Below are 20,307 nucleotides of genomic sequence, written 5' to 3'. Positions count from 1 at the left end.
TTTAGCCATCACTTCATACCAGAGAAGAAGTCCAAATTTTTTCTTTTTCTCTTATGGGTTGTTTACAATACTTTATTGTAAAATTTGGGTTGATATTATACAATACTGTATAATATTTTTTGCATTTCTGAGCTTCTAAACTCTTTCTGTGGCATCTGCTGGCTATTGCATGTCATCTGCAGTTTGCACACAACTCCCCCAAAATTCCCATTTAATTTCTTATGCCAATCCATGACACATCAAAACTGCACTGGGGAAAGTTGCACATGTGAAAGGGACAACTATACTCTGTTTAGCCCCAAGGGAAAAGAAGACATACATGTCACAGAGAGTTGAGTAGCTCTTTTAAATAGCCTGTGTCCAGCAGCTGGAATAAACAGTGCACAATGGAAATGCTGTCGTGCTCTAAAAGTTGAAAGAATAATTGAATGGTCAAGGAAGTCATCCTGGAAAAGAATGGTACATGACCTAACCCTGGAAAGATAGGAAGGCTTTAGGTAAAGTAGAAGGAAAGGTTTTCCATGCAAGAGAAACAGCATGAGCCAAGCCTTGGAGTCAGAAATAAAAAAGAAGTGGTGCTAAGTGGTCAGCCTTAAGAAAGGCTATTCAAGATTGAACTGACAAATAGCATGCATGTGCCCTTACTAAGTTTTAATTTCATAAGCTATTAGACTTCATAGAAGCAGAGCTTCTATTTTCACATCTTTGTTTTCAGACACACTGATATTTATATATATATATATGTGTGTGTGTGTACATATGTATGTGTGCATACATATATGTGGGTATATGTATGCACACACAGAGACTTCAGAATATTAACAGGTGTTTTTGTTTTTGTTCTTTTTCCTTTTAACATCAGGTGCAACTCCAATAGTAACTTCACGGGCAGCAACTCCAAGATCAATGAGAACTAAATCACATGAAGGAATTACAAATTCTGTAATGCCAGAATGTAAGAATCCTTTCAAGTTAATGATTGGAGCATCAAATACCATGGGGAGACTTTATGTTCAAGAACTGACTGGAAGCCAGCAACAAGAACTTCATTCTATCTATCCTAGGCAGAGATTGGGCAGCAGTGAACATGGTCAGAAATCTCCATATCGTGGCAGTCATGGTGGACTTCCTAGTCCAGCTTCATCAGGATCCCAGATATATGGAGATGGCTCAATCTCTCCTAGGACTGACCCACTTGGAAGCCCTGATGTTTTCACAAGGAGTAATACTGGTTTTCATGGAGCTCCTAACTCCAGTCCTATTCACATGAATAGGAATCCTCTTTCTCCACCCTCAGTAATGCTACATGGTTCTCCCGTACAGTCATCCTGTGCAATGGCTGGAAGGACTAATATACCTCTTTCCCCAACTTTGACTACAAAGAGTCCAGTAATGAAAAAACCAATGTGTAATTTTTCAACTAATATGGAAATACCACGAGCAATGTTCCACCACAAACCACCCCAAGGCCCACCTCCCCCTCCACCACCTTCTTGTGCTCTTCAGAAAAAGCCATTAACATCAGAAAAAGATCCACTTGGCATTCTTGACCCTATTCCTAGTAAACCGGTAAATCAGAACCCTGTTCTCATTAACCCTACCAATTTCCATTCAAATGTCCACTCTCAGGTACCTGTGATGAATGTAAGCATGCCTCCTGCTGTTGTTCCTTTGCCAAGTAATCTCCCTTTGCCAACTGTTAAACCTGGTCATATGAACCATGGAAGTCATGTTCAAAGAGTTCAACATTCAGCTTCAACCTCCCTGTCTCCTTCACCAGTGACATCCCCTGTGCATATGATGGGAACCGGAATTGGAAGGATTGAGGCATCACCCCAAAGATCACGTTCATCTTCCACATCATCAGATCATGGGAATTTCATGATGCCACCAGTAGGACCCCAGTCTACTTGTAGTGGTATGAAAGTTCCCCCTCGGTCACCACGGTCAACAATAGGGTCTCCAAGACCATCAATGCCATCAAGCCCTTCCACCAAGCCTGATGGACTTCATCAGTACAAGGACATCCCCAACCCATTAATTGCTGGAATGAGTAATGTACTAAACGCTCCAAGCAATGCAGCCTTTCCTACTGCATCTGCTGGAAGTGGACCTTTAAAGAGTCAGCCTGGTTTGCTGGGAATGCCTTTAAATCAGATTTTGAACCAGCACAATGCTGCCTCCTTTCCAGCAAGTAGTTTACTCTCAGCAGCAGCCAAAGCACAGCTAGCAAATCAAAACAAACTTGCTGGTAACAACAATAGCAGCAGTAGCAATTCTGGAGCTGTTGCCAATAGTGGCAACACTGAAGGACATAGCACTTTAAATACCATGTTCCCTCCTACTGCCAACATGCTTCTACCAACAAGTGAAGGGCAAAGTGGCCGAGCAGCACTAAGAGATAAACTGATGTCTCAGCAGAAAGAATCTATGAGGAAAAGGAAGCAGCCAACTACAACTGTATTGAGTTTGCTTAGACAGTCTCATATGGATAGTCCTGCAGTTCCTAAACCTGGTCCTGACTTGATAAGGAAGCAAAGTCAAGGTTCATTTCCCATCAATTCCATGTCTCAGTTACTGCAATCCATGAGTTGTCAAAGCTCACACATGAGCAGCAATAGTTCCACAGGTTGTGGGAGCTCCAATCCTGCTTTGCCTTGCTCTGCTAACCAGCTGCATTTCACAGACACCAATATAAACTCCAGTGTTCTTCAGAATTCATTGACACAGAACTTACCTTTAAGAGGGGAAACCATGCACTGCCAGAATGCAAACACCAACTTCATCCATGGTAGCAGTCCAGGGCCAAACCACCATCTTGCAGGCTTAATAACTCAAATTCAGACTAGTGGGAATTGTGGAATGCTCAGTCAGCCAGGCATGGCTTTAGGAAATTCATTACACCCAAACCCACCTCAATCAAGGATTTCAGCATCATCCACTCCAATGATACCAAACAGCATTGTTAGCAGCTGTAATCAAACAAGTTCTGATGCAGGTATGGTTTTATTTTAAAATGGTACCCAGTAGAATACAAGAGTTTTCTACTACTTTTTTACCTATACCTAAATATTTTGTTATAAAAGGAATCCTTATACATTTCAAAGACATATCAATATTTTTATTATTTGTGATATTAATTCAGCTAAATATTTGTTTAAAAATGTTAGAAGAGATGATATCACGGTAACAACAATAATAATACTAGTAGTAGTAGTAGTATTAATAGGTTTTACAGTACTCTGAAATTACAAAATGTTTTGCATACCTTATCTCATTAGACTCTGACAACAACCCAGTGCTGGTTAGGGTTTTTGTCATGTTTTTTTTTTTAATTATGTTAATTTTATCATTTTGTCTTTAGCTAATTATGTAACTTCCAAATTGCTAAAAATTCAAAAGGAACAAGTAAGGCAAGGTTTTCTGTAACTTGATTTTGTTCATCCCAACATAAAACCCTTCCCTAACAGGAGATATTTTCAGATAAATGTAGCTCATTTTGAAAAATTCAAAGAGAAGATAATAGCTTTATATTTTTTAATGATACTAAGCAAAAGCAGAAAGATAAATAAATGAATATGAAAGATGATGAGAGGGCTATAACTATATTATCTTTTTCCTTTGCTAATCTACTCTCCCTTATCCTCACTTTTCTCAGAAAACTTGCAGAGAATATTGGCTATTCATGTTATTTTAAAATGAAATGAAAAATTGGAGGTTTCCATTATAATGAAAAAGGAATAATGAGAAGAATTGAATTTTTAAAAAGTAGACACCATGCTTCGTAATACAAAAATAAATAGCAGTAATGGACCAAGTTTCGGGGCTTTTTTGTAATATAGTCTTAAAAAGTAGTGAAATTATGAAGAATCACTGTTAACCACTTACATTAAAGGTAGGATAAGCTAAGAAATCAGTGAATTCATGCAAATCTGTTAAACCTTAAAAATGTTGGAAAGAAAAAGCAAAATTAACACTATAAATATTCATGACATAGTAGAAATTGGGCAGGATATCTGAAATATATGTGTACATTCATACATATATATATACACACACATAACACACTCATGCATATGCACACATACAAAATACATACAAATATACGCACATATGCACATACATACCCAGAGTATTTTTATGCTTTTATTTTGTGGTTTAGAATCACTGAGTCATCGACAAGATAACTTGCCATTTCATTGTCATTTTCTCATAGTATTTATACTTTCCATGTTTTATATTTAAGTGGCATTTTCTTGAACTAATTTTCCTGTTTACAAAAACAATGGTTTTAGAGAAACAACTGTATATGGAAATCAGTGATGATATTACTGTTTTTAAAAGTGTGTATGTGTTTGTGTATTTATATTTATATTTTACTATCTTGGAAAAAGTGTCATCAGCTACTTATATTTTTTGTTGCTGTTGAAATCAGATATTTTTCCCCTTGGTGTTACAAGACATGCCACTATCCATAGCAGTCGATTCTTTTATTCTTTTGTTATACAGTGGTGGTTTTTTTAGCTTTTATTTAGAATTTTATTTTTCCCCAGTTACATATAAAAGCAATTTTTAACATTTGTTTTTTAAACTTTGAGTCAAAATTCTCTCCCTCTGCCCCATTGAGAAGGCAAGCAATTCAGTGTAGGTTATACATGTGTCATCCTGTAAAACATAACTATAACAGTCATGTGAAAGAAACCATAGACAAAAAAAAACTAAAAAAAAAACACCATCAGTTCTTTCTCTGGGAATGGATAGCATTTTTCATCATAAGTCCATCAGAGTTGTCTTAGATTGTTGTATTGCTGAGAATAGCTAAGTCATTCACAGCTGATCATCTTACAATATTGCTGTTACTTCTGTTGTACAGTTTTTAAAGAATCTGTTCACAACCCTCTTGTATTTACCTGAAATAGAATATAAGGTTCAGGAAATATCTAAACCTATAATAATCACTTTTATATTCTTGGTCTCTGACAACACATGAAATTTAGTCTTTGATGAGTTAGTGTGAAAATCCTGAAAGGGATCTTTTCCAAGGCTCATATCCTTTTGCAGATAATTCTTCAGTAGAGCTACACAAATGAAAAACTCTCCCTGTGCATAGAGTAAGCTGCAGTTATATGAAGTCATTGACTCCAATTAAAAAAATGAACACATTTCATTATTTAAATCAGAATTGGTTAGTCTTTTAGGGGTGCTATCCTTTTTAGTTTTTAACAATATCTAATTTTTTTAGTTTTGTTTATTTTTGTTAATCCATCAATGTTTTGGTTTCTCTAATGTATAAAACCAACTTTTACATTCTAATTTTCTTTAATTTTTATATGTAGTTTGATTTTTTTGTAACTCTCTCTTATTTTTCCCTCATTTTGTACTTTCTTTGAAAAATACCTGACCTATAATTGGTGAATCATACAAAGTATCAGAACATGCAGGTTAAAAATCAGTTATTAAAAGAAAGTTTTTATTTTAGGAATAAGCAAAAAAGACAAAAATTAAAATTGTATTAATATATGCAAGCAAATATCAGTGAGTAGAAAGCATTAATTTTATTATATTGTCAGATTTTTTTAATTTAAAAATAAATCTAATAAAACCACTTAATAATTATCTGTGGACCCAAAGTAGATATTATTATAAAAGTAAATATGTTTAATTACTAACACAGCTTTTTTAACAATCTACATTTGGTAAAAGTTTCATATGCCATTATCTCTTCATTTATAGTATGACTGAGTGTGCCTACTAGAAGTACTGTCATTGTATATAATTAGCTTAAGCATACATATAGTATGTGCTAGGGCTGAATTCCTATCACATCAAAGAAATAGTACTGCAGTTCATGGAATCATAGATTTTTATATTTGGAAGGAGCTTTAGAGGTCAGCTAGCCCAAACCCTCATTTTGTAAGTGAGGAAACTGAGGCCCAGACACATGAAGTGACATCCAAGGTCATGCAGGTAGGCGCAGCTTGGATTTGAAGCCAGGTCCTCCAACTCCAAATCCAGTACTACACTGACTTAATAAGGTCAATTGCAGTTATTATACTCCAGGTTCTGTGCTAAACACTGGGGATACAAAAGAAGATTAAAATAACCCCTGTCCTTAATGAGCTCACATTCTAATGAAGGAAATAGCATATAAATAAGCAGGCACATACAAAATATATACAGAGTGGGTCAGAGGCAGTACCAAAGGGAACGGCACTGACCCCACCAGAGCAGGCCTTCTGTAGAAACTTGAGGCAGACATTTCAGCTTCTAGCAAACTGCTGAACTTTTGCCATTCGTCCCTGACCTGTGATGTTGTATGCTTAGAATTGGAAAGGGACTTTTGGGATAGCAGATCAATAATAGATAAACTACACTAGAGCTTCCAAAACTGACCACCTGAGTGAATTTTTTTTATCACCGGCCCTTGGCACTTAATCAGGTTAGACTTCATGAAGGGTGATACATAAGGTGATGTTTGGATGATGTGACTCCACAAATGATAAAAGAGAGATCATACATGCTAAGTAAATATAAAAGCTTTAAAAGATCTTGAGAAAAAACTGGTCCAACTTCATTCTTTAAAGGAGAAATTTCTACCAAGTAACTTGACTCTTGTTAACTAGACTGACTCCTAGTCTAGTCCTTTTTCCACTGACTTTCATAAACTGATAAAGGCTTGGGATCTGAATAATTCTTTGAGCAGAGCTTTGGGGAAAATACATACTTAGGCATCTGGAGGATCTATCATTTACTCTTCCTCTCTCTTTCTCTCTCTGTGGGTAATCTATTCTATGGACCCCATTTGCTTTAATTATCACCACTATAGGGATCATTCTCAAACCTACACATTTCCAGACCCAATCTTTTCTCCCATGTTAGGCCTACTTTTCAAAAGGCCAATGATGATGATCCCAAGACCTTTTTCATATCCAAATCTCATCCTTTCCCACCTCTTTGTTGTTAAAATAGACTCCCAAAAAGTGTAAAGAAACCAATATTCACATTTGACTTAGGTGCTCTCAATTCATTTATTTTAAGAATAACTCCGTGAGGGAAAAGGAATTAGTTGCCTTTTCTTTACTCAGATAAGGAGATAAAGGAACAGAGAGGCTTTATAAGAGTCATGGTTTGGGCTTACTGGTCTTACCGCCTGCTAGAAAAAGAATGTGACTTCATGTTGTGATAACTATTCATTAATTCACATCTAGATTTAGGTGTATGAAGAAGACAGTTCTGTTAGGAATTGAGATGGATCGATTAGTAATTATTGTTGAAAATATCTGCATTCAAACCAAACAACACCTATAGTTTATCACTGAGTTAAAAATCACTCCTGCTCATTCTTTAGTCAAACACTGAAGCTACATTTAATCTCATCAATTTAACTCTAGTGATAATAAACTTTAAAACTCTGTGTTTCTATGTAGTATAAAAGGAGCTTTTTCCTTTACCCTAGGGCATATTTTTTTTTAATTGATGATGTTTTGGTACAACAAACTGTCAAACTGATGCCCTGAATTAATGCAAGATGTATTTCAGAGTCATGTGCCAGTTTTTAAGGATCCTAAAATGATATGAGTTTCTTAAGTTTAATTCATCTTTCTATTGTGTTTAAATATGTTTACATATGAACCTAGCATTGTCATTAAAAAAAAAAATTATGTAATGTGTATCTGTAAGGTAAAATTGTTTGTATTATTTCAGTCCATCTACCTTACAGAGATAATCAGTAGACAGTTTTAGAGTGGCTTCAGACATTGGCCAGTGCCATGAGTTTTTAATTTCAGTAGCTTTTGAATGTAAGGTTTTCTTTCCTATTATTGTCACATATTCTAAAAGACAATAAGATCAGCAGCTGGAAAAATCAAGTTTCTTGCTTCATCTGTACCCCTGACTAACATAGTGACCTGACTGAGAAAATTTATTACCTTCCTGGGAATTAGGTTTACTTCTAGTCTCCTCCAACTCCTTACCTTAACTCTTACATGTATTTCCCTAAGTATTTCCAACCTTCTTGAGTTCCTTTTCTAGAAATAAACTAGCCATATTTTAATGATCCACAGAAGGCATTACAATATTAAAAATGTGTTTTAACAGGAAATACTGATATAATTAGGGCAGCTAGATATCACAGAGGATAGTGTGTGGACCTGAAGTCAGGAAGACTCATCTTCCTGAGTTCAAATCTGACCTTAGACACTAGCTGTGTGACACTGGGCAAGTCACTTATCCCTGTTTGCCTCAGTTTCTTCATCTGTAAAATGAACTGGAGAAGGAAATAGCAAACCACTCCAGTATCTTTACCTAGAAAACCCAAATGGGGTCTTGAAGAGTCAGACACGACTAAAGTGACTGAATCTATAGGTATATCCTATTTTAAGAATAACATATTAAAAAACCCACATTATAAAACCAATAAATTAAGGAGTGATTATAAACATGATGACTATTCTTTAAATGCTGAGTTGAGGGTATATTTCTTTGTTTGCCTATAGATTACTAACTGCTTAACAGGGAGTTTGGAGTCAGAGAAAGTTAAATAGAACAGGCATAATTTCCAAGGAGGAATAATCAGAAAAATTATTCATAAAATTCCATTTCTTTCACTTTTTAGGTATATATTAATCCATGAAGAGGATTATGCTTTTTAGTTTGACTCTTCCAAGTATCCTGCTTCAAGTCCCTGTTTTAATAGGTGATTGAAAGAGAAGCCAAGAAAAATTACATACTGTCCTTCTCCAGAATATATATAATTCCTAATTTTGACACTTAATACCTTTCTAACCTAGGAGAAATCATTTTATAGTTACCCCCCATGCAACTTTCCCATTGTAGTTTTGATATATCACAGGTCAGCATAAGAAATTAAATAAGGGAATTTGGGAGAAGTTTTGCAGAAGCTGCAGATGACACATGAAAACCAGCAGATGACACAGAAAAAGTTTAGAAACTCAGAAATGCCTAAAATATTGTATATTACCAACCCACATTTTATAATAACATACTATCAACACTCCATGAAAAAAAAAAGAAAAAATTCAGACTTCTTCTGTGGTACAAAGAAAGAGCCAAAAAGTTTTACACAGATTTTTCACATCACAGAGGGCACTGTGCCCCTGGCCCCTGCATGTGGAAGGATGATTGTACTTCTCTGAATCTGTTTCCTTTTCTGTATAATAAGGGAATTGGACTAGATGACATTCACAGGCTCTTCCAGCTCTGACTCCATTGTCCTGTGAAAGCACATGGAGGCTTATTAAATTCCCTTTAGTCATTTCTTAAAACTTAACCATGCAGGGGCGGCTAGGTGGCACAGTGAATAAAGCACTGGCCCTGGAGTCAGGAGGACCTTAGTTCAAATCCGGCCTCAGATACTAAACACCAAAACTAGCTTGTGACCTTGAGCAAGTCACTTAACCCCAACTGCCCTCCAAAAAGCAAAAAAAAAACCTTAACCATGTAGTTTTCCCCCCTTTTGGTGGGGGTTTGTAGTGATCTTTTTTCTCTTTATGGTAGTTAGACATAGTAGAAAGGATACTGATTTGGAGCCAGAGGATCTGGGTTTGAAACCTGACTCAGTGACATTAAGTCAGTCCTTTAATCTGAATGAACCTCAGGTTTCACACATGTATAGTGACTGAAATAAAATAGGACTTAGTAAATACTTGTTGATCAGTTGATTGACTATAAAGTGAGGGGGTTGGACTAGAACAGGGTTGGGGAACCTGCAGCCTCAAGACCACATGTGGCCTTCTAGGTCCTTGGTCGTGGCCTTTTGACTGAGTCCAGGTTTTACAGAACAGATCCTTATATTAAGGGGATTTTTTCTGTGAAGTTTGGATTCAGTCAGAGGGCTGCATTTGAGGATCTAGAGAGCTACATGTGGCCTCAAAGTTGTAGGCTCCCCATCCCTGGACTGGAAGATCTCTAAAAGGTCTTCTCTCTCCAAATATATGAGCCTTGGGGGCAGCTAGGTGGCACAGTGAATAGAGCACCAGCCCTGGAGTCAGGAGGACCTGAGTTCAAATCCAACCTGAGACACTTAACACTTCCTACCTGTATGACCTTGGGCAAGTCATTTAACCCCAATTGCCCTGCCTTCCCCCCTCCAAAAAGCCAAATAAATAAAAAATGTGTATATTTATATATATATATGTGTGTGTGTGTGTATAAAAATGTATATATGTATATATACATACATGCATCCATATATAAGTCTAGAAGTCTGTTTTATCTCCCAGAGTCCACACTTATCATTTATTCAGTAGCACATTGCTGCTGGTCTACATGAAACACTTTTGTGTTTGTTGTAATATTTTCTTTTCTGAAGACTTATTTCATTCAATCCATCAATCTTTATTAAGCATCGGCCGTGCCAGGTACTATGCTTAGTGCTTGAGTTCCAAAAAGTGAGAAAAGACAGTCCCTGCCCTCAAGGAGTTACAATCTAATGGGAGAGATGACATGCAAACAAATGTTAATCCGAGTGAGGTTGGAATGTGTTTTATGGAGGCTATCTAATGTAACTTTTATAGTTGGATCCTATTTTAAGAAGAATAGCATATTAAAACCTCACACTTATAAAATAGATATCATAACTATTTATTATTTTTTGGAGAGCAGTTGGGGTTAAGTGACTTGTTCAAGGTCACATGGCTAGTTTTTGTGTTAAGTGTCTGAGGCTAGATTTGAACTCAGGTCCTCCTGACTCTATTCACTCATAACTATTTTTTCAATGCTGCCTTAACAGTATATTTCTTTCATTGCCTGTAATTACTAACTGCTTAACACACAGTTTAGGGTCAGAGGAAGTTAAATAGAAACAGGTATAACTTCCATTGGAGGATCAGAAGAATCATTTATACAAATTCCATCAAAAAGCATTTCTTAAGTTTCTAGTATGTGTGAGGCATTATGCTAAGTGCTGAGGATACAAAAAGAAGAAAAAGACAGTTCCTGGTCTGGAATTTATAATCTAGTAAGGGATATAACATATAAATGAATGTCAATCCAAGTGAAGTTAAGAATATATTTTATAGAAGCTATATAAATATACATATAGGATATATAAATATGTATAGGAGATATATTAAAATTTATAGGATATTATATATATATGTATACGCATTGGATAAATAGGAAAAAGTTAACAGAAGGAAGGCACTGAAACTAGAAGGAGGTGGAACAGGCTTTCTGTAGGTGAGATTTCATTTGGGCCTTAAGGGATGCCAGGGAAGTCTATAGTAGGATCAAAGGAGGGAGAGTTACTGAATTCCCCTTCCCATCAGAGATCTAACTGCTAGTATATACTAATTAATTTGCATCAAGTAAATAGCCAACTATCTCTAAACACAGGATAAGATGCAAAAAATGTTTTCTGAAGCATAGTCTGAAAAGACAAAAAATGTTAGCCATACCAGACCACTGCCTTAAAAAAAATTAACATCACATGAGGATGTTTGAAAAGAGATATAAAATAGTTTCACCATAAAGTGACGGTTCAAAATAAATTGAATGAAAAATATCCAACCACTAATCATATCTAGTTATTAAGATTCATTCTAATTTAATACATTATTGTTAAGCTGATGGTAATAATGACCAAGTGGCTACAGGAACTCACAAGTGGACAACTCACCTGTTGAATTTATCTCTGCATTTTTATTTGTGCTCCTTGAAACATCCTCTCAGAACCTGAATTTTTCTCTTTTCTGATTTTCTAACCATTCATTTTCCTAGTATTATAAGAGAATTAAATGTCATTTTCTCCAGCAGTCATATGTAGCTTAGATAAACCTCTGAAAGAACCAATTATTAGCAATGAAACCCCTTTTTTACCACTATTTCTAGAATAGTTTACATTTTAAAGTAAGCTTCATCAAAGTTTTGTAAAATCATGAAAGATAGGAATGAGACTTTTTTATTGATTTATAATAATAGTACGTTAAATCAATTTTGGCCCATCCACACAGTCAGATGTAATAGAGGACCTTTTCTCCTTTCCCAGAGTTTCAAAAAACAAATTTAAAAATTCATATAATGAAAATTGAGTACATTAATCTATTCTAATCAGTCTGTCAAAAAGTTTCTGTTAAGTACTTACTATGTACTAGGAGCTGTGCTAAGCACCTTAGAGAAAAAACATGCAAACAAGTGGGGGGGGTTGGCATCAAGAAACTCCTTTTGCAGAAGATGGGATATGAGCAGTCTTGAGGGAAGCCAGGAGGTGGGGCTAAAAAATTAGAGCCTTCCAGGCCAACCATTGCAAAGCCATGGAGTGTTATGTTTGAGGAACTGCCTGTGTTACTGTATTGTAGAATATGCCAAGGGGAATAAGGTGTAAGAACACTGGAAAGGCAGAAAAGGACTACATTGTGAAGGGCTTTGAAAGCCAAACAGAAGATTTTATATTTGAATCTGGAAGTGAGGGGGAAACACTGGAATTTATGTAATAGAGGAGTGACATGGTCAAACCTATGGAGAAATCACTTTGACAGCTGAGTGGAAGCTGGACCAGATTGAAGAGATTCTAGAAGCAGGGAGACCAATCAGTAGAACAGGTAAGAGGTGATGACAGCTTGCTGCAGGGTGGTGACTGTGAATGGAGAGAAGAGGACATGTTGTGAAAGTAAAAACAACATGACTTGGCAACAGATTGTGTAGGTAGGGTGAGTATAAGTGAGGAAGCAAGGATGACACTGAGGGTGCAAGGCTGGATGACCAGAAGGACACTGGTGCCCATCACAGTAAAGGAAGTTTGAGAGGAAAGATAGTGAGTCCGATTTTGAATGCGATGAGTTTGAGATCCTGTGGGCCGTCTCGTTCTAGATGTCCAACTGGCAAGTTGGAGATAGGAAACTGGAAGTCAGGAGAGAAGTTAGGGATAGACAAAATGACAAGAGAATCATCTGCATAAAGTTGATGATATAATTTAACTTATGGACACTGATGAGATCACCAAGTGAGAGAGTATAAAGAGAGAAGAGAGGCCCATAAGTGAACCATGGAGTACCCCCAGAAATTTCAGAAAAGATGAGGAGTAGCAGTTAGACAAAGCAGAAGAACCAGGAAAGAGCAGTGTCAGGAAAACCTCAAGAGAAGAGAATATTCAGAAGAAGGTGATCAAAGACTACAGAGGTCAAAAAGGATGAAAACTGAGATATTGATTGTCTACTGTCTTTCAGTGATTTTTCAGTTGTGTCCAACTCTCTGTGACCCATTTAGAGGTTTTCTTGGCAAAGACATTGAAGTGGTTTGCCATTTCCTTTGCCAGCTCATTTGACAGATGAGGAAACTGAGGCAAACAGGGTCACACAGTTAATGTCGGAGGCCAGATTTGAACTCCAGTCTGCCTAACTACCAGTGTTCTATATACTATACCATCTGGCTGCCCCCATAATCATAAGTGGGAAAATAATTTTAAATAATGCTAATAACCAGATTAAAAATAAAGAAAACATATATGAGGGCTAGTATCAATCATTACTTTCATTTAGATGAGGAAACTTTTGAAAAGATAAATTACCTTAAAAAATATTTCCATAAGTAGTGTTATAAAATATATTTAACTTCCTTATCTTTACTTTTTATTGAAAGAGTAGCATATATAATAATCAAACACTGAACCTATTAGTTAATAACCCTAGATCATCCACTAAATAAGCTGATGAATATGTAAGTAAATGAAAAACTTATGACAAAAACCTTATCAGTGAATACATGACAAAAGTCTGACCCAGTGATATTTCCCCTAGCCTCATGCCTCTAGTAGTTTTGACTGGAGAACTTTCTAAGTAATGTCAAAAAAAAAATTGCTTCTCCCTTGAATCCTAAATATGGTGGTTTGTTGGTGGCAAATAAAAGGTGAATAAAGTATCCTTTGTGAAAAATCTTCATAGATAAAACTTAATCCATATACTTGAGTTATTATATTTTTTACTTTAAAATAAAAGTGCTGTGTAAATTTAAATAGTATTTTAGAAGATATGAAAAATGAGTTATAATAATTGCTAATAAATTATTTTTGTCTAATTTTAAAAGACGATTTCCAAATACAATATTGTTAGGTACATATTGATTAAAGCAGTAGACTTCAACATACAATGAAATTTTTTTAATGTTTGTTCTTTTATAATAAGCCAGAATTAATTTTTAAGAAATTCTGTACTTTAAAAGGCCCATGTCAACATTCAGTGGTTCTCTGAAATATGCCCAATATAATTAGAATTATTTCATTTAATAATTCAGAAATATTTATATATGTATAAAAAGGTTATTTTCCTTTTTTTCTTTAAGTCATCTACTTTGTGTACTTTCAAAAACTTAAAATGACCTGTAAACATATGTCTTTCCCTACCTTATTCCCTCCAGAATTCTTAGGTAAAAACACTTTAGATATTCTTATTCCTTGCTACTGTTTCCTAATACTGATGTCTCAATACTTCAGCAAAAGATGATGCACTTGAATTGTCTATTTTTATTGACCTTTTAAAGTACAAGAGATATTTTTAACCTGTTGTTTATGTATTATTAATATTGGCTCGACGTTATTCTTTTGAAAATAGCTGGTTTAATAAACAAGCAAAAGGTATAATTAAAAAATATTGAGATGTAGGTTACAATTTAGTGAAAAAAATAAGCTTCTTTAAAATAAACACATACAACAGTAATAAGTGATCTATCTATGACATAAATTATGGAAAATATAGACAGGGCTTTTATGGATGACTGTAGAAGATTAGTAAAACATGTTTTAGTGGACTGACTATAAAATTATATTTATAATTATTCAAAGCAACTTTTCATTTTAAAATATGAAATTGTTGACATTTGTAATCAATAAGTATTTATTAAGAAAGAATATGTAGTCAGATCTCATTAATTCTGAGTATATAAGGTAGGCCAGTTTGAGTTAATGAAACCTATCAGCCCTATTTTCCTAAAAAATATTTTAGCCAGTAATCTAATTAAATAAATGGAAAAAGAAAAAAAATAGGAGACAGTTAAAAGTTTGAAATGATTTATTCAAAACTATTTTCTATCTAAAGAATGTTAGAAAAAATGTACTATTCTCTGATTCATAATGGTTAGCTGTACAATATTTGATAAAATACAAAACTTCAAATGTACAGCCCTTTACTATATCACCAAAATTTGTCTACTAATTGAAAAAAATTTGAGGATGGGGTGTGTATGGGGGCACGAGACAGACATTTTGTAGCAAAGTCAAAGGGAAAGAAAGCATGTTAAAATTTTGTGAGACAAGGCAGTATTCTTTTCTCCATAAACATTTTAAATGTCAAAGTTGAACAACATAGTTCACTTACAAATGCACAACTTTCCATAAGTTTGCCTGTACCGTTTAGTTTTTTGTCTCTATATATAAAACTCCTTCCCTGCTGGGGAAAAAAACACCAGCTATGATGTCTTCTTTAAGAAATTAAGTTGTGTTATATCCAAATACACATAGTAACTTGAACTGCTGACAAAATTCTGCAAAATAAAGGTGCCTTATCATTTACCCTAAAATTAAAATTTACTTGAAATTAGCAACCTTTTTTTAATGTGAAGTCCTTTAAGACCTGTCCTTTGAATAGGTCAGAGTAACTCTTCCTTTTTCCACAGGGAAAAAGTAACCTTATTGTCATCTTTACAAAGTGAGAGACTTCGCATTTATGAGATTTTACTCTACTGGATTATTAGAAATGGTTCTCCTTTGTAACTATTATGGTGCATTCTCCTTTAATAGTCATAATTAATTTTGGTTGCTTTTGTATTTTAGGAGGTTCAGGACCATCATCATCCATAGCCATAGCTGGCACCAACCAACCCGCCATCACAAAGACAACATCTGTTCTTCAAGATGGTGTTATAGTTACCACTGCCGCAGGAAACCCACTGCAGAGTCAGCTGCCCATTGGGAGCGATTTCCCTTTTGTTGGCCAGGAGCATGCACTTCATTTTCCACAAAACAGCCCTTCGAACAACAATCTTCCGCACCCTTTGAACCCCAGCCTCCTCAGTTCTCTACCTATCTCTCTTCCAGTGAATCAACAGCATCTCCTAAACCAGAATCTATTAAATATCCTGCAGCCTTCAGCAGGAGAAGGCAAGTCTGAGGTCAACCTCAACCCTTTAGGTTTTCTCAACCCGAATGTAAACGCTGCTTTAGCTTTTCTCTCCGCTGACGTGGACGGGCAGGTATTGCAACCTGTTCATTTTCAGCTATTAGCTGCCCTGCTTCAGAACCAAGCCCAAGCAGCTGCCATGCTTCCCCTGCCATCTTTCAATTTGACCATCTCAGATCTGTTGCAACAGCAAAATAACCCTTTACCCTCATTAACACAGATGACAACCCCACCAGACCATTTGCCAAGCAGTCAGTCAGACAGCAACAGAGCTGAGACCCTTTTAACCAACCCCATGGGGAACCCTTTACCAAGCTTTTCAGGCAGTGACACTACTTCTAACCCCCTGCTCCTTCCCGCTGTCACTGGGGCCTCAGGATTAATGGCCTTGAATCCCCAACTGTTGGGAGGTGTCCTGAACTCGGCATCGGGCAACACCGCTAATCATCCAGAGGTTTCCATAGCAACCTCCTCCCAGGCAACCACTACCACAACCACTACATCATCAGCAGTGGCAGCACTGACTGTCTCAACACTTGGTGGGACAGCAGTGGTGTCAATGGCAGAAACATTGCTGAACATATCTAATAATGCTGGGAATACACCTGGTCCAACTAAACTCAACAGTAACTCTGTGGTGCCACAGCTACTTAACCCTCTACTGGGGACGGGTCTGCTTGGTAAGTTAAATGTTTTCACAGATTTTTACAAAAGAAATTTTTTTTAATTCTACTTTCTCCTTTTTAAAAACTCCATTTTGTCACACTAGTGTAAGTCATGCTTTTGTTTTGTCACAGAGAGCTTACAGACTAAAAACTAAAACACACAAGTGTAATCATGCACATTTTTAAATGACTTTTCCCCCTCCCTAATACCAGCAATATTTAAATATCATTTTTTAATTTGTTTTCTTTTGTCTGATAATTCTGATACCACTGAAATATAATACTCCCATGATTCAATAGTCAGATAACTATTGTTTTCAAATACTAAAACACAGGTGCATTTTAACAACCAGCCTTTAATTTTACTTGTATTCATTGTGGCATCACAGGGTTAGTACGAGTCCTGCACTTTACACCAGGATAGTTTGAAGGCATATTTTACAAAGGAATCTAAAATAAGTAAAATTTAAGTGTACAGCCTGCAAAATCACATATAAAGTACTCAAAATATAAACTAACGCAAGTTCAAGGTAACTAATTGCCCCATAGATGTTGCCACTAGCTTTCCTCAGATATTTTTCTTTTTCATGTCTTTAGTATTAAAAAAAAAATTATTCATGTAGGTACATCCCTCCACAGAATTGTTAGCAGATAGTTTCAAATTTCTAGACATGCATTTTGCATTTAATCATAGTAATCTGTTCTTGACATTGAAATCAGATTCAGTAAGTCTACTTGTTGAATGAGCTAAAAAGCATTGTGGGGTCAATGTTTTTTAAGATTGGATCTCCCTGTGTCATCCAAGGTAAAAGTCACATTACTGATCAACATGGGAGCTTTGACCTGTTCCATTTCTAATCCAGTACTGGCTCCTTTCCCCAGCCTAGTCTCCCCAGTAGCTAGGCTTATAAGCATATGCTACCATGCTCAGCTGAAATCAGTATGTTTCAAGCTGTAAGAGAATTCCTAAAACCTTGACCTCAGAATCACTGTGTATATAGCAATTTCAAACTAGGTTAATTTAGGGTATTAAAAGTAAGTTTAATAATAGATTTGCAGTTTCATGAGCAATCATCTTTTTTATTATACTATGCTATCAAAATGCTAGTTTTACTCCATAAATTAAAAATAAATTAATTTTTAAAGTAAATGTACTTACTAAGCTATCCCCACCTGATTCCATAATAATTAATTTTAATTCAATTTAATAATTAATTTTAAATAAATTTTAAATAAAGAAAAGTTTTTCCCTACTGTGTTGCTTGCTCACTTTAAAAAATTTTTAGATGATAACTTTTTTGCTTTTCCTGCCAAAAATGTAGATTTCTAAATTGTTTGTTTAATTTTGTTCAGCATTGATTAAAGATTGGGGCTTTACCAATGAACTTGATAAGCAAAAATTGCACAGTTGCATTTTCAAGTGAGGACAAAATGACATGCAGCTTAATGTTTTCATAGGTTTTAAAAGCTTTTAAATACAACATCAAAAATTTTAAGGCAGTTTTAAAAAGTTTTAATAAAACAATCCCTCCAAATTTTTACGTTTTGATCGAATGAAAGATAAAGCATGGGTGATCAGAAGTGGTGCTTATAAGATATAAATAGCATGTGCAGTCATCCCTTATATCTTTCTGAGAGTTGAGAGAGGGGAAAAAAAATGATTACCTGTGTAATTCCAGCATTTAGTATTTGATTCAGGAATGGCTCTGGTCGCAAACATAAGCTTAAGAACTTTTCCACAAATCATGTTGACTTACATTTTTGTGTTTTTGAAACTACAGGTGACATGTCATCAATAAACAATACTTTGAATAACCATCAACTGACTCATCTACAGTCACTATTAAACAGCAATCAAATGTTTCCTTCAAATCAGCAACAGCAGCAACTTCTCCATGGGTACCAGAACCTTCAGACATTTCAAGGACAGCCCACAATTCCTGGTCCAAGCAACAGTTCAAACCCTATGGCTTGTCTTTTTCAAAACTTTCAGGTACTTTTTAATTATTTTCCTGATATTTGATAATAGCAGTAGTAATGCGGGAGATCATAGTAGTAACAGTAGTAGCAGTAGCAAAATTTGTCTAGGGTTTTTCAAATTATAAAGTCCTTTCCTAAAAACAGCCCTGAAAACAGGCTATACATGTTTTATGAGCCTCATTTTACCAAGGCAAAAACTGGAATTCAAAATGGTTAAGTAATTTGCCCAGAATCTAGTGAGTATCAGAGCTAGGTCTTGAACTGCAAGCCCAGTAGTCTGAACTAGACTGGGCTGCCTTTCCTTCCTAGATAATTTTAGTAAGAAACAGTGTCTGTGATTAAACATTTAAATGTATTGCTTCCTTTTATTACAATTTGCTAATCTTCTGAGACCTGTTAGTAACTGTAATAAGATGCTGATATGCCATTATAAAGTATGCTAATAAAGAAATATTTGTGATCAAAGTGGATAATGTTAGCATTAGAAAAAGTAAAATCAAAATGTTTGGAAACATTTAGTAAAATGAAGAATTGGGTTGTAAATAAAAAGAAGCCACTCAGAATCACAGCTTATAAATATTTCAACTTCTTTTCCATGTTGGAAAAGAGGACAAGAAATCTAAATTCACAGAGAAATATCCATAATGGATTTTTATAAAGGTGGAAAAATGTCTTGTCCTTAACCTTCCCTCCTTCCCTCACCTTCCAACAGCCTTAAGTATAGGCCATTGTGTAGCCCCAAATACAGTTGTGAATCTGGCCTGCCTTCACCCCAAAGGTAAGTAGGAGGAACAGTCCACTGACTGTTCTCCAAATTCTGCATTAACTAGTTTTCTATACCAACTAGTATAGAGTGTAGTACACAACTTAGGTGTGTTGCCTGTAAAGCAAAACAGGAAAACTTAATTGCTTTGGGTTTCAGGGAGCATCAGCTTTAGGGGAAAAGTGAAAAATGAATAGAAAAATGTTGTCTTAAATGATAGAAAGGTTTTGGACTAATTGGATTATTCGTTGTTTTTCCTAACTTTGCCTAGTAAAAATCAGGTCATCGTTCTGATTTTTTTTTAATGAATAAACTTATTGTTTATAAGTTGAAAAATTTGTTTCTTATGCTTTCCTTGTAACTTCTTAACTTGGCACAAGAAATTGATCAAAATAAATCAGTGGTAATACAGGGTAGTTAACACACTTCCACAAAACTTGTCAACTCTATTACAGAACTATTAGGAAAACTGTTATGAATATTTCACATTATTTCTATCAGAAAACTTCAGAATTACAAATGATATAATGTTTCACTGCTTAAAAGACAATCTAACATTTTTTCTAGAACAACTAGACATTTTAGTGAATTAACATTTGTTTCAAAATGCCTAGTCCTGCTTCAAATTTGAAACAGTTCTGACTTTGTGTTCTTTCCCTTGTAAAATCCTTCATCAAAAAGTATATGACATTAAGTTTTTTGAGCAATCATTTATAAAAATTTTGTATTTATTTCCCTCAAAGTTGGTTGCTATGGAGATGTTAGTAGGAAT

At 35.3% G+C, this 20,307-nt stretch overlaps 1 protein-coding gene across 8 annotated transcripts in view; it reads left to right on the top strand.

The window, feature by feature from the left end:
* The window catches only part of MBD5 (methyl-CpG binding domain protein 5), a 445,570-nt gene that overhangs the window by 396,825 nt on the left and 28,438 nt on the right, over window positions 1-20,307 (top strand). For 7 of the 8 annotated variants that reach the window (XM_069066734.1, XM_069066730.1, XM_069066732.1 and 4 more), the window contains 3 exons: window positions 863-2,998; window positions 15,782-16,807; window positions 18,574-18,785. In XM_069066734.1, coding sequence (XP_068922835.1) covers window positions 863-2,998; window positions 15,782-16,807; window positions 18,574-18,785 — 3,374 coding nt within the window. The remainder of the gene's footprint in view (window positions 1-862; window positions 2,999-15,781; window positions 16,808-18,573; window positions 18,786-20,307) is intronic. The other variant, XM_069066737.1, reaches the window with a different exon arrangement.

The sequence above is a fragment of the Petaurus breviceps genome, unplaced genomic scaffold (genome assembly GCF_028583685.1).
Source record: "Petaurus breviceps papuanus isolate PSGF00001 unplaced genomic scaffold, PetGlider_PUasm1.0 90723, whole genome shotgun sequence".
In the NCBI taxonomy this organism is placed as follows: Eukaryota; Metazoa; Chordata; class Mammalia; order Diprotodontia; family Petauridae; genus Petaurus; species Petaurus breviceps.
The sequence above is the reverse complement of the archived record's forward strand: the minus strand, read 5'-3'. Positions and strand labels throughout refer to the sequence as shown.